Source organism: Cygnus olor, chromosome 21 (assembly GCF_009769625.2).
Source record: "Cygnus olor isolate bCygOlo1 chromosome 21, bCygOlo1.pri.v2, whole genome shotgun sequence".
Lineage (NCBI taxonomy): Eukaryota > Metazoa > Chordata > Aves > Anseriformes > Anatidae > Cygnus > Cygnus olor.
In genome coordinates this window covers 4,411,351-4,424,502 of record NC_049189.1, presented here as the reverse complement: position 1 = coordinate 4,424,502, position 13,152 = coordinate 4,411,351, and the positions used below count along the sequence as shown (strand labels likewise).

The 13,152-nt window shown below is 48.1% G+C and overlaps 1 protein-coding gene across 3 annotated transcripts in view; it reads right to left on the bottom strand.

The window, feature by feature from the left end:
* Positions 1–11,389, bottom strand: part of TMEM201 (transmembrane protein 201) — a 28,727-nt gene extending 17,338 nt beyond the window's left edge. Inside the window, exons 1-6 of one of the 3 annotated variants that reach the window (XM_040533413.1) lie at positions 10,901–11,389; positions 4,879–4,999; positions 4,115–4,309; positions 3,083–3,259; positions 2,097–2,485; positions 1,415–1,618 (exon numbers count right to left, since the gene is read on the bottom strand). In XM_040533413.1, coding sequence (XP_040389347.1) covers positions 1,415–1,618; positions 2,097–2,485; positions 3,083–3,259; positions 4,115–4,309; positions 4,879–4,999; positions 10,901–11,004 — 1,190 coding nt within the window. In that variant the 5' untranslated portion in view covers positions 11,005–11,389. Of the gene's footprint in view, positions 1–1,414; positions 1,619–2,096; positions 2,486–3,082; positions 3,260–4,114; positions 4,310–4,878; positions 5,000–10,651; positions 10,751–10,900 lie in introns of those variants that run through there. The other 2 variants (XM_040533411.1, XM_040533414.1) reach the window with 2 other exon arrangements.
* Positions 11,390–13,152: the final 1,763 nt, after the last annotated feature.

The following is a 13,152-nucleotide window of genomic DNA, read 5'->3' as shown; positions in this document are numbered from 1 at the left end:
GAAAGCCCAGCTCTAGCTGAAAGACCCAAATCCAGATAAGCTCAGTGGAGTGCCTTACAAACAACAGTGCAGGATAACCAGACGGCTTATCTTAAGAGGACCCAACGCATCAGTCCAGCAAAAACCCAAGCACCTGAAGACTCCTTCCTCTGCACACAGCGACACCCAGTCAGCCAAGCTTTCAGCAGAGGACTGCCCGGCTCAGAGTCACGATTTCCAGGCCCCTTTCTTCAGCAGCATTGGCACCAATGCTGACTCCCACTAAGGTACCCCCACGGCAAACATAATCCATCTCTATCGCCCTGCGGTCCCACAGCAGAAGCTCCCACCCCTTCCTACAGGCACGTCCTCCTGATCTGTGTTCTCAATGCCAAGGAAAACATGGACTGAGTTGTGATGTACACTGACAGCTGACCGTACAGGACAGCACGTGGTTGCTAGTCCCATACATCTTCTCTTTCTAAGGCTACAGCAGTGGAGGAACACACACGCTTTTATCCAGTTGTGCGTTTACACAGATGCTCCTCTTAAATTGTAAACAGAACAGAACAGCACAGAAAGCAACAGCCACTGGTGGATTTGAGAAGTTAGCCTAAAACAGCTGAATATTTTCACATATCTAAACAAGACACCCTGAGCTACGTAACCTTTTAAAGCACCCTTTTAAACAAATTATTGAAGTTCCAGTCAGAAGTACTTAAGGACTCCTCTCCGGTTAAGACAGGAGTTACAGGAGAACGGCAGAGCATGCGGTTAAGTGATGCTGCACAGTGGAAGGCAAGAAGAGCCAGGTTACGGACTGCGCGCGTCCCCTCCTCGCATGCCCCCACACCATGCAGTGTTACTACAGCACACGCCAGGAGGACTCAGCATCCAGAGGTAAGTTCCCATCAGGTTGAAATTAAAACGACCAGCACCATTAGAAAACTGAATGTGGCCCAGGCCCCATGAAGGATCAAGGAAGAGGATTCCTCTGTGACTGGCTAAGGATGGACAGGCAGTGAGGAGAACTGAAGGACAGGAGAAGCCAGAATCTCTTTGGCTGGAGGAGCAGAAGGGGGAGGAGGCTGCATTTATGGTGCAGTTTGTGAAGCAGTTGCTGGAAGAACTGGCTTTGGGGAGGTTGGATATTTGCACTGCTGACGGAGGATTCAGGAGGAAGGGAGAATGGATGCAGCAGGAGCAGCTTCCTTGGCTAGCACCAGCAGTGGGAATGCTCCAAGAAGCTAGTACAGTGGGAAGCAAAGATGGGAGTAAAAAATTATATAGAGAGGAAGAAGAGATCTTCACTGCTTTTATCTAATTAAAAAAAAAAAAGGAAGGAACATAAAAGGAGGAGACAGAAGCACCAGTCACAAAGAGTTCACAAGGCTTTTTTTCCTCCTTCCCCCAGCGTCACTGCTCTGGCTCTGACCTTCGGGGCCGGTATCTCCGATGGCCCGTTGATTTCCGCGTTGCCACTGCTGCAGTGAAGCCCACCAAGCAGCACAGGGACGTGGTGCCAAATTTGGCTGTGTCTAGCCAGCTGGGCGTTTCTGTCTTCAGGTACCTCTCAGCTAAGTGCAGACCCATCACTATGAACCACAAGACTGAAGCAAACGCATCAATTCTTCGGAGCCTGCAATGCCAAAAAGAAACCCACGAAGATGCAAGGTGAGAGTTTAAACTTAACGAATCCCTCGGTTCTGAGGAAGGGGAGGGAAGGGAGGAGGTGGGGGAAAGGTGGCAGAAGTTCACAGACTGAGCAGGTTAAGTACTACCTCTTACTACGGTGATACCATCCCCAGCCTTTCCCACTGCTGCGTTAAGTACCCAAGTGGATTAGTCCTACTCTCCACCAGATTACAGAGCTGCACAGGGAGCTTTTCATTCGCTCTAATTCCAGCTTAAATTGAATGAATCAAGGCACAGAGCCAAAGCAAGTTCTGCTATCTCCATCCAGTTGGCTAGCAACCCAAAAACCAACAAGAACAGTGCCACCCAGTACTACATTTGCCACGCTGGGGCTGCCCCGTGGCTCGCTGAGTCAGGACAGGACAGGAGACTGCCAACACAAAGCAGTTTTTAAGTGGAACAGAGGAGAAGAGGACACTCACCTGATCCGCCCAGCCAAGAACATTGCCAAGAGGCAGGTGAACAACCCAAGGACAGCGACTGCCATCTGATGATTCTTCCCGTAAGCCCACGCAGCGCTCAGGTTCTCCACCATCTGTTCTGGGAGCAGTTGGAGCAGCTCCCGCCAGCCTGCCACCGTCACGGAGGTGTCATTTTCCAAGTCTGCACGTGAGCTCGTGCCAGTCCTATTTTGAATGGCTGCTGGACTATAGGAGACAGGAGCAGGGACTGCAGCACCGAGTGAGAAGGGGTCGCCCGACCCATACAAGGCCATCAGGACCAGGAACGCACAGCTGAGGAAGGCCAAGAACCGCAGAAATATCACCTGAGCTGGTATAGTTATGGAAGTAGAGGAGGACGAACACAAATTCTGCAGAGGAAGAGAGAAACTTCTTGTCAGAAGCTGAAGAAACTGTAGTAAGGTTTTGAAAGGGTGTTTTGTGAAACACTCATAGGCTGCATGCTTTACTGGACAGTTTTGCCACAGAGATGTGGTAGGGTGGCAAAGACCAACAGAGAGAGTCCAGGGTCTGCAATGAGCAGAATCCAGAGTCAGGCACGACACTGAGGCAAAGAGGTCACAAACCACCTCCCATCTCACTTACTCCTTTTTTTCCTGTACTTTGTAGTTTCCTGCATTGTGCTTGTGAACCAGCTTCCCCACCCTCCCCTTTCTGCCTGTCCCACCGTTCTCCCTCCACCCTTTCACAATTACATTAGAGTTACCACCCGGCAATCTCCTAAATGACACCAGCAAGACAAAAACATCAAACTAACATCAGGAGCATCTGTGCTAACTATTCTACTGTTTTCTAAACTTCTGCCACACCCCCATCACCCCAGAATTAGAAAGCCCCATGACAGCTGCCAGCATCGATACCTTCCTTTTCCAGCTGTAAACCCAGACACAGAGGCACTGAGTTCTCTGCACTCCCCCCTAAATTCCATCATCTCTCCCACAACGTACCTGAGCGTAGGTCTTGTCTGTCTCACGGCGTTTGAAGTGATGGCTGAGCAGCAGCGCCCGCAGCTGCCGATTCTGGTGCTTTATGTAATACTCCACGGCAGCCTGGCATGGACGGCACAGCTTGTAGGTCTGCTCCAGGTGGTGCTTATACACCTCAATCTCCTCATCATATTTGCCCTGGTGTGAGAAGAGAAAAAAAAAAAAATAAAGTAGATGAGAACTGCAGGTCCCTTGCCAGTTACCTTGCTTACTGCTGACATGCAAACAAGGCATGTTTCCAGTCTCCAGAAAGACAGTCCTGAAAGCAGACCTTAACAGCGACTAAGCTGGAGACAAGCCACACAATCAGCTTCCCATACAGCTGACCCAGCCTCCATGCACCAGAAGAGGCAAATGCAGCCCTTTGAGAATGCTGCTGGGGCTCTTATGAGGATGCTCCATTTGTGGTCAATTTTTCTGTGGCCAAAGACAACTTTGCTGCCTTTGTCCAGATTTTCCCAGGGAAATCAGCCTCATAGGTTTTCCAAGACATCCCTCAGCACTGAGTTTTCTCAGGGCCCTGAACAAAAAATCTTCATGCATAGGAGATGGTGAAATTGCTGGTCTGCATCATTACCCAGATGCCAGAGCACCCCAAGGAACAGGCACACGCTGGGCAGAGACAGCTGGGGCAGAATGACCAGGCAGTAAGTTAGCTACAGGGTACCCACGAGTGTCCTGCTACCTGGATGATGTAGTCCTAACTCAGGAGAGCAAGAAAGCAATTTAGTAACTACTCCAGTTGCTCTTCTGAGCGCTGCATTTGAGAATCACATTTGCAGAGTCTGAGCCCCCTTCCTTCCTTGCACAAATTCCCTTTGGAGATGCAGGAAGGATGCTTTAGTATTTCAATGGCTTGCAGCTCTCCAGCCTTGATTAAAAATGTATTAGATTCCAAGTCCATTCACCCTTCGTGAAACAGAGCAGAAACATAACATACATGCATGGAAATGCATTAGACAAACATTCTCCTGTGGTGCCAGTGCCACTCACCTCCTCCCTCGGTGAGAATGAAGCGAGCTGTTTGATCTTGGTGGTTTGATGGTTGTTGCATTTCTTGCACAGCAAAATTTGGCTGCTCACCCACTGCTGTGGCTTGGTAGGATCGCAGAACGTTGTAGCACCCGACACAACATGGTTGAGGTGTTCCATGTACTGGGCAGGGATGGGCTTGTTGTAGTCTCCATTCTAAGAACCAAAGATAGAGCAGGAAGGAAACCAAATGTGAGATCACACAATCAGAGCTGGGTATTCCCTGGTTGATAACAAGATTCCCTAGGCTCTGCATGCCATACCTACGCAACAAAAGGAGTAAGCGAAAAAGAGATAAAACACTTCATATCTTCTCCCCATCCACTGTTTTAGATATCTATTGCAAGCAGTTCTTGTTGGGTTTTGGTTTAAGACAGCTTTTGTCATTATTCAACCCCTTATGTAACACAATTCATCTGTTCCAAAACACAAAAGCAGAGAAGAATTGCTCCATGTATTAAAAAGATTCTGAAGAGATATTGATAAAAATGTCAAGGCCTTCTTTGCCTTTTGAAGCAAAGGAAGACAATTTGTCTTTATCATTCCATGTCAGCACCTCCCTGTACACACAGCTTCTTTCCCAAATTTGAAAAAGCCATCAGCTGCTGAGTACACAGGTGCCCAGCACAGAGCTACCAGCTGTCAAACCTCTGGATGATATATCCAGAAGAATATCCAGACACGCACCTCGCCAGCCACCCTTCAGCCAGCTCTCGTCACAGTACCTCTTGGAAGCCGTTGTACTGCTCGCAGTTGGGGCAGTCCCAGCAGTTGCGATTCCCATATGGCACCACCGTGTCCTGGTTACAGAACCAGCAGTTCACTGTCACATGCGTGGGCTTCTTCCTGGTAGGAACAGAAATGTGGCAGGCATCAGCACCAGATCCAGCTGATGGAAAGGAAAGCAACGGCTTTCAAACTGGGAAACGTAAGAGAGCTTGGAATAAAAAAGTCAATTTTCTCATTCAGTATGTTTTAGCGGTCTGACTCACGGTAGTTGTTTTTGCAGTGAAAAGAAGGACAATTAGAGTAGAAATAAATTCCTGCCTGCTGCTAATGTGTCTTTGTGCTAGTACCAAGGACGTGCCAGAATTTTAATAACAACCTTGTGAATAACCCACTTCACTCTTTATTTCAGAGGTATATTTGGGAGTGCAAGTCATGCCCATAATCAGCAGCATTAAGAGACATGAAGGGTGCAGTAGAGCATCTGTTTAACACACAGGATCCTGAGAAATAAGTATGACCCTTAAGAACTGCATATGATGGCATTCAGAAACCTAGGAAACAAGCTCCCGGTTACGGTGCTACTTGCCCTGTTTGTCACAGAATTTCTCCAAGGACAAGCGTGTATCAAATTAGCCCAAGGTCCAGGCACTATAAATAGCTGCTGCTTCTCACAGCTCTGGTTAAATAAGAAGGAACTGAGGAATCAGCAGGGCTTCCCCAGTTTTTACAGTCTTGAATTGAAGAGAGAAAGATCAATTACCTGGATCCGTAAGTCCCTTTTAAATAATAATAATAACCACTGCAAGAGAAACAGCTGTGACATGGGCTGTTAGAACAACTTCAGTAACTCGGCCCTCCAGCCAGCCTGCTGAAGCAGCTGTGCACTTGTCTTCAAACCCAGAGCAAGACCCAAGAGGAAGCTCCACGGCGGCCCAGCCCAGCTGCCCGGGTTTAATCAGAATCAGCCCCAAGCACAGCCCAGGGAGCGCGGCTGCTCAGGCAGGGTCTGGCGGTGGTGGCCATGCAGACAGACAGCTCCAGCTGCTACCTGCCCTGTGTGTTGCCCGTGCCTCCTGCCAGGCTTCTCCAGGAAAGAGTCCGGCCATGGCATGCGCATAAATACACGGCTGTGGCAGCTGAATAGCTGCTAAGAGTTGGCCCGACCAGAAAAAACAGGACCCCGGCAAATGTCAAACATCTACAGCAGCAGTGAAAGCAACTAAGCAAGCACACTGGGGGCCTGGAAAGCAAACAGCACCTGAAGTGCTCACAAACTGGGAGCAGCTTCCCGTCTCTTTGCCCTAGGAAATGTTCCTGCTGCAATATTCTGTGCAGAAGCACCTGAATGCTACACAAAGTCCTCTGGCACCCTGTGACCAAACAGGCAGGGGGCTCTCCCCGTAGTAAAGTGGGCTTCCCTCTCAGCCGTCACCTCGGCAGCCTACTATTAATTAAAATTCTTCCCCCCTCCTATTTCCATAGAGCACACCTTGAAAATCAGCTCATAAAACATCAAACCTCCCGAGGGATGCTTGGGTCTCCTGTTGTTGTAATGGCAAGGGTAAGCTTGAAAGACAGCACCGAAAAGAAGCCCAAAAAGCCCGAGTGCACAGAGGGTTCCCTGCCAGATGCTGGAAGGAAATGGCTGGAGCTACTAGGGTGACAGATTCTCTTCTCAAAATAGATGTACACACCCACACCCTCCTAAGATGAATGTTCTCCGCTTGATTCTTTGGTTCAGCGCCAAAGGGGTTCAAAACAGTAAGTGATCCGAGATAAAAATACCCTCATTGAGGCTGACGGGCGAAAAAAGGTTAAACCAGACAGAAAATTCAGCGGCCAGTCTGAGTTACTCTTGAGCTACCACTGCCTAAGAGCCGAGCAAACTACACGTCAAAAGACATACAAAGGCTGGACTGCAACACCTATTGGTGCTAGCTTCATCTCACTCTTTTAAGCTTAAAAGCTATGAAAATAGGTTTTACCATGCTTGCCTAATACAAATCCTACTGCTCCTTGGGCATAGGCTTTGACAGCAAGCATAACCCAAATTCCACCCTCAGATGTAGGTCACTGTACTGCTCCCTGAGCTAACACAGGCACTGCCGAGTGCCACATGCCCACCTCCACACTGCTGCTGAGCCATCCTTCGGCATCCCTGAGGCACTACGAGATGCTGTACTTCAGCCTCTATCTCCCTCGTTCTTTCACGATACGAGAGCAGGCAGAAGCACTGATTTCATGGGTAATGCAGAGGTAGCATCACAGGCCAAAAACGCAGTAAAACATGCACACTGTAAAGGGAAAATTAAAACAAAATACATAAAAAATAACACCAAACCTTATTTCAAAAAGTATCAGCAGTTAAATTGTTAGTGTACTCTCCCATCTTTACCAAACAAGGTTCTGCTTCTCACCCTTGAGGTTAACAAAGTGCTACCAAGGGTTAAATAGCTGCCCTTCACTCCAACAATGTATGCAGAAGAAATCACTATGTCCTAGATTATTTAGGATAAAAAGCAGTAATCCTCCCCTTTGTGAGCATATAATCTGTTGACACAGAAATAGGTTAAAAAAAATAATCACCAAAAACAATAAAAAAAATTATAAAAAATGCAGAAATTCCCAACCTGCTGGATGCAGAAAGAAGGAAAAAAGGTCATCAGAGGCAAGAACATGTAGGTGGGGCACTCATTTTCTAGTAATTGTGCAAGACTTTAAAAAACAAAAAGGTAAGAGACTCTCAAACGCAGACCGAAAGACTTTGAACTATCCATACCTTGACTAAATTCAGGCAGTGGATGAACAATAAGCTAGACCATATACTGTTTCTGAAGCCAGATATTGTTATGAGAAGACAGACAATGCAAAACCCATATGAGCACCTACCACGTGTTCCACTCCTTACAAAGCACCGAGCAAACCATCTGTAAGGAGTTCCTAATCTAACACTGCATTAACTTGAATCAGCTTCGCTGGACAAAGAGCCCCGCTGCAAAATAAAACCTGAGCAGCAAGCAGCGATTGAATTACTGCACAGAGATTTCATTCCCAGCTGACTCGCTGTACAAACCCTAAATGTAGCCTGAACGCAAACTCTGGATGTTCGCACACCCAAACAAGCTGGAAAAGCCGCCAGGTTTGGACTAATGGTTTTTGCAGGCAGAAGGTCTTCGCTTTAGACAACACTGCGGGGGACATCCGTGACGTAAAGTCAGCTACGAGGTCAGCACCTAGATATCCGATCCCGCTCAGACAGCACGACAAGACGTAGCTTTGTGGGAGGCTATAGACTCCTTTATTTGTGCTAACCATCCTTCTGTCCTGTGCACAGTACCTGCAAAATCATACGGTAGGCATACCCAGTGACAGTCATAGCTTAGCAGTTTGCCTCTCTCACGCAACGTAAGAAGGAAAAAGTTGCCTTCAGGACTCCCAACGTGCTCCAACATTCCCCACTTACACATACACTGAAGGTCACACCTAAATCCATACCTTTAACGGATTGCCAGAACAACAGCCTCCCTACTATTCCTATCTATTTCCACCACCCTGTCTCCTCCTCCCCTGCTCCTGCTGGGTCAGGAGATGAGGATATTTCGTTTTCCATGTTGTTAAAAAAAGGCCACAGAGGAACATGCATCCTTAGGTGGGTTACCCTCAGCTTCTGACAGAGACTAAAAGAAACAACAATTCCCCATTACAAGTATTTAAAGTAACACTTCATTCTGGCACAAACAGATTACAAAGCAATGACACAGATGGCTGTGCCAGCAAATCTGAAGAAAAAATGCTGGGAAGAGAAGCATAGATCAGTTTTAATCAGAACAATGATGATAATCAGAAAAATGTGACGGCAGTTTGACATAACCAAGCACAAAAGCTCCCAAGGATAGACCAAACCCACGGCACTCGATGAACCTGATGCTGTTCAGCTCGTAGCCAGGGAAGTTCAGCTCCTGGGTGGCATCTCAGCGAGCTGCCGTAATTCCATGTTGTGCCCATGTCTGTCACCTGCCAGAATAGACCCAGAGCTAAAACCCATTTTCCAGTGTGACAAAAAAGCATCCCAGCTATCCAGACGCCAGCAGGCATCCAGCTGATGGCTCTTATGAGTGGCCTCTGCCACCACTGACCTGAAGAGTCCCAAAAGAGACCTCACGGGGCACTCTCCATTCGTCCTGGCAACAAGTCAGTAGCCAACAATCAAGAGGAGCACAAAAAATGAAGGAAAAATGGCTACAGCTGCAGGTCTGCACTCCGCAACCCGACTTCCAACATGTACCAAATCTTTAGCAACACAGTGGTCTCAGAGGAAGACCACAAACATATCAGAGTTTTCCTATCTGGCCCGAACTCATAAAGATTAAGTAGTTCCTCTACGTATCCGGATGTACATCAAATCTTTTTTCATCCCGGTACAAGGTCTTGGATGCTGGCACAGTTACAGCAGTGCAACTCTGTATGCTGACAGTGATTCCAGTGCTACTTTCCACTAGGTTGTTCAGATCTATTCTATTTCCCTTTCTATAGGGGCGGGAGCTGTTGTGGTAAAGGCACCTTGCTAGATAGGTAAATGGAAAATCATGGAAAAACGGAGCAGAGCTGTATGGTAATGTTAACAGCAAGGGCAGCATCACATCTGCGTTTGGATCGGTCCCTTATAAAGCTGTCCTCTGTGCTGACTTTGGATGATTCATTTAACTAAGGCAAAGAAATGAATTAGGTTATATTGGAATTGCATCGAAAAACACAAATACTTAGCCCCAAAGAATTATCAAGGTCACGTGCTGAAACTATTTACAGCTCACCAGCAGATTTCAAGGACTTGGAGAGAAATGCTTTCCATTCCAGAGACCTTTTGATGAACTTAACCAAAACGAATCCAATTTCTTGGCTCAAAAGACACATTAGTGTCAGCAGGGTCAGGGATGCTGCCTGTTTCACTAAGGATTGCTTTAGGGCACTAGTATTTCTCTACTGCCCTCAATATACCATAGAAATGCCAATACTTGTATACAGGCTAATATACCACTATACATTATACGATACAACAGGAGACGCAGTAGAGCAACCCTTAAATATTTGGTTGTGGAAATATGCTTGAAATTCAAAGCATAAACTTGAAGCGAACCTTAACACAACCAGCCCTTGGGGTCTCCTTTTACTCTAAAAAGCACCCAATTGATGAGCAGAAAACTGCTCAAGTCTGTTCTGTCACACCGTCTGAAGTGCCTCTTATTCCATATATCCCTACATTCAAACTATGCTGGAATAAAGTCCGCCAAATTAAGCTTCACGTTTTTCATGAAATCTGTGTCCTGAATTCTCTCCAAGTGGTTTTGAGACCTTGCTTTTAATGGATCTGCTTGAATTTGTAGTGAAATCAGACACGCTCGTGCAATTAAGAACCAAACGGCTACAGAACTTTAGTCAGGAAACAATAATTTCGGCTTGCATTTTATATTCCCGAGTTTTAGCACTGCACCAGCGCTCCCCTACCTGCAGCACCCCCACACTGCTCTCCCTGCGGTCGCGTTTTCCTGGAATTCTGCTCTCCGCCTCAAAAAAAAGGCCGAGGAGAAGCAAACCTCTCTTCCCTCACGCCTCGAGCTCCAGGGCCCGCCACACGTTGGCCCAGCCCCGCGGCTCCAGGCCGGAGGAAGAAGGCAAGATGGTTTTGAGCACAGCCCAGGTCCCCGCCGCTCAGCGCCGGGACACAAAGCCTCGGGGGAAGCAATGAGGGAATATCCCCAACCCTTCACCTACCAGCGGGCCGTTCCGGGCAACTTTGTGGGGCCGGGGATGGTTTTGGGGAATCTTTTTCCTCACAGACACCGCCCCATGCGCGGAGCCTCCCTCAGAAGCCAGCGGCGGGGCGGCCCCGCTGCCTCCGCGCCCCGGGCGGAGTCTCCCTGCCTCCGAGGCCTGCACCCAGCCACCCACCCCACCCCACCGCACCCCATCCCACCCCACAGCATCCTGTATCACCCCGTAAAACCCACTCTCACCCCATACCTCCTCGCGATGCGGTACAGCAGCAGCCCGGCGGCGGCGGCGCACACCGTAACGCCCAGCCCGGCGGTGGGGCAGCGGGCCAGCAGCTCCCCGGCTCCCTCCATGGGGCTCAGGACCCCCCCCCCCCCTTTCCCAAGCCCACCGGCACCGCTTCCACCTCGGCGGCGGGGCTTTGTACGCGGCTCGACCGCCCCCCGCCGCCGCTCCTCCCCTCACGGCCGAGCGGGGGCGGGCGCCGTGAGTCACGGCGCGGGAGCGCGGCGTGAAAGGCCGGAGTCGTGAGGCGGCGCCGCCATGACTCAGCGCCGGGCTCCCTGCCCTGCCCGGCCCGGGGGCGGGGGCGCTCGTCGTGCTTGGCCCGGAGCCTAAAAAGCTGCCCAAATTGAAGCGAAGGTGGCAGGCTTGCAGGCAGAGGGGTGGTGGAGGCTGCGGGAAGGAGGCTCAGATGCAAAGCTGCAGGCCCGAGCGTGCTCCCGGTGCTCGCGGAGGAAGCGAAGGGGGCTGCAGGAAGAAGCCCACAGGAAGGAGGCAGTGAAACGTGGTACAGTTTTGAGGCAGGCCAGGAAAATAAAATAGACACCTGTGATACTGAAATCTAGCGAAAAATAAAGATCTTAGTCTTCTGTAACTGTCCCTTATCAAGATATACTTTCCTACCACCAAACCACCTTCTCCAGAGAAAACGCAATGCCCTCCCAATTACTCTACTCCTCCTGCTGACCTTATTGTTAGCACCCTTCTGTGGTCCCCGATCAATGCTGTCCTGTCAAGCATGTGCTGCAATAATATCTCCCTTTAGCCAAGGCATGGCCGGCCAAGCAGAGCAGGAATTAGAGGGCTTTGCAGGCAGTTTGTTACCTGTGAGCCAGAGAGGTTGAAAACTGATGCTGTATTCACTTTCCCTCTGTCTGGTTAGATGCAGTTTTGCAGAAAGATCTCAACTCTTTCATGCAAGCAGTTCTCAAGTCAGGCCTGCTCCTGACTTGAGCTCTCCCTTAGAAAGCAAAGTAACACTTACCTGGTCAACCTCTGCCACTCTCAGCACATCCACGTTGGATTCACTGTCCTTACAGCCCTAGAAGCAGCTGGTGGTTTGACAGTCATGCCCTGTTTTTACATGAAGGTAAGAGGCAAGCCCTCTTCAAAATATGAGACTGATCCTGCCTCAAATTGCACAGCTGTTTTTCTGGTTAAAGAAAACAAAAAACCCTTAATCGCAATAGACAGAATGGCTTAAAATGCAGGAGAACCAAGATGAGTTAACATGTTTTTTAAAAACCTAAAACTAACTAGCAGCTCTGCTTAAACTAATGGAAAAAGGAAAAGGTACCACCATAGACAAGTACTCACACTGGAAGTAAGCTATACTTTTAAGCTTAATTGTGGTTAGGATCTTAACTGTCCCATTTCCATCTCCACAGATTTAAGCATGGGAATGAATTGTATGGAATTAACAGTGATCATTTCCTCTTGATACATGGGAGGGGGATGTATTTTTTCCATCTTTCTTCTATTGTTTAGCTTAATCACTTAGGGATTGTTTTAAGACCAAATGACAGGAGAATGAGGAAGTACAACCTGGTCATTTGGTACATCAAGACTTTCTGCAAGCCCTCCAAGATCTCTATACTCAAAAGCTTGTCTATTCTTTCTACAGAAGGCCCTCCCTTCCTATCAACTATATCTGTAATATCAGTCCTACTACCATAGATGAATTGTTTACCAGAAGTTTCCTCCTTTAGATGAGCTATTGAAGAACTTGTTCAAAACAACTATAAATCCTGGCAAGGGGCACATTCACAGTACAAGTAAGCATCACAACAACAATCAGTGAATGCAGATAATTCTGAAGGATATCAAGGCAATCGTGATTACCCAAAGGGAGGCACTAAGTCTTTTAGGATTTGGGAAGAATGCCTACATCTTCAACTGCCAAAGAAACGCTTCCAAAGCTAAAATAACCATCCTGAGGTGCTGTTACAGTTGTAACGACGTGTTTGTAGTTTCAACTTAACGGTTCATTTATGAACAGGAACAGACTCGGTCCTGGTAAAGTTGATGGAAACCTTGTGATCATTTCAGACCACAGTTTCATCACCTATCTGATAATTAAGCTACAAAGGGTGCAGTTATGAAGACCAAACTTGGAGGGAAACCACCCAGGAAAATCTAACCAGTGACATATTTATCTACTTTCCATGAAATTAACCTTCTGTGGGAGCTGAAGAAGCGGCGCACACAGTAAAAAAATG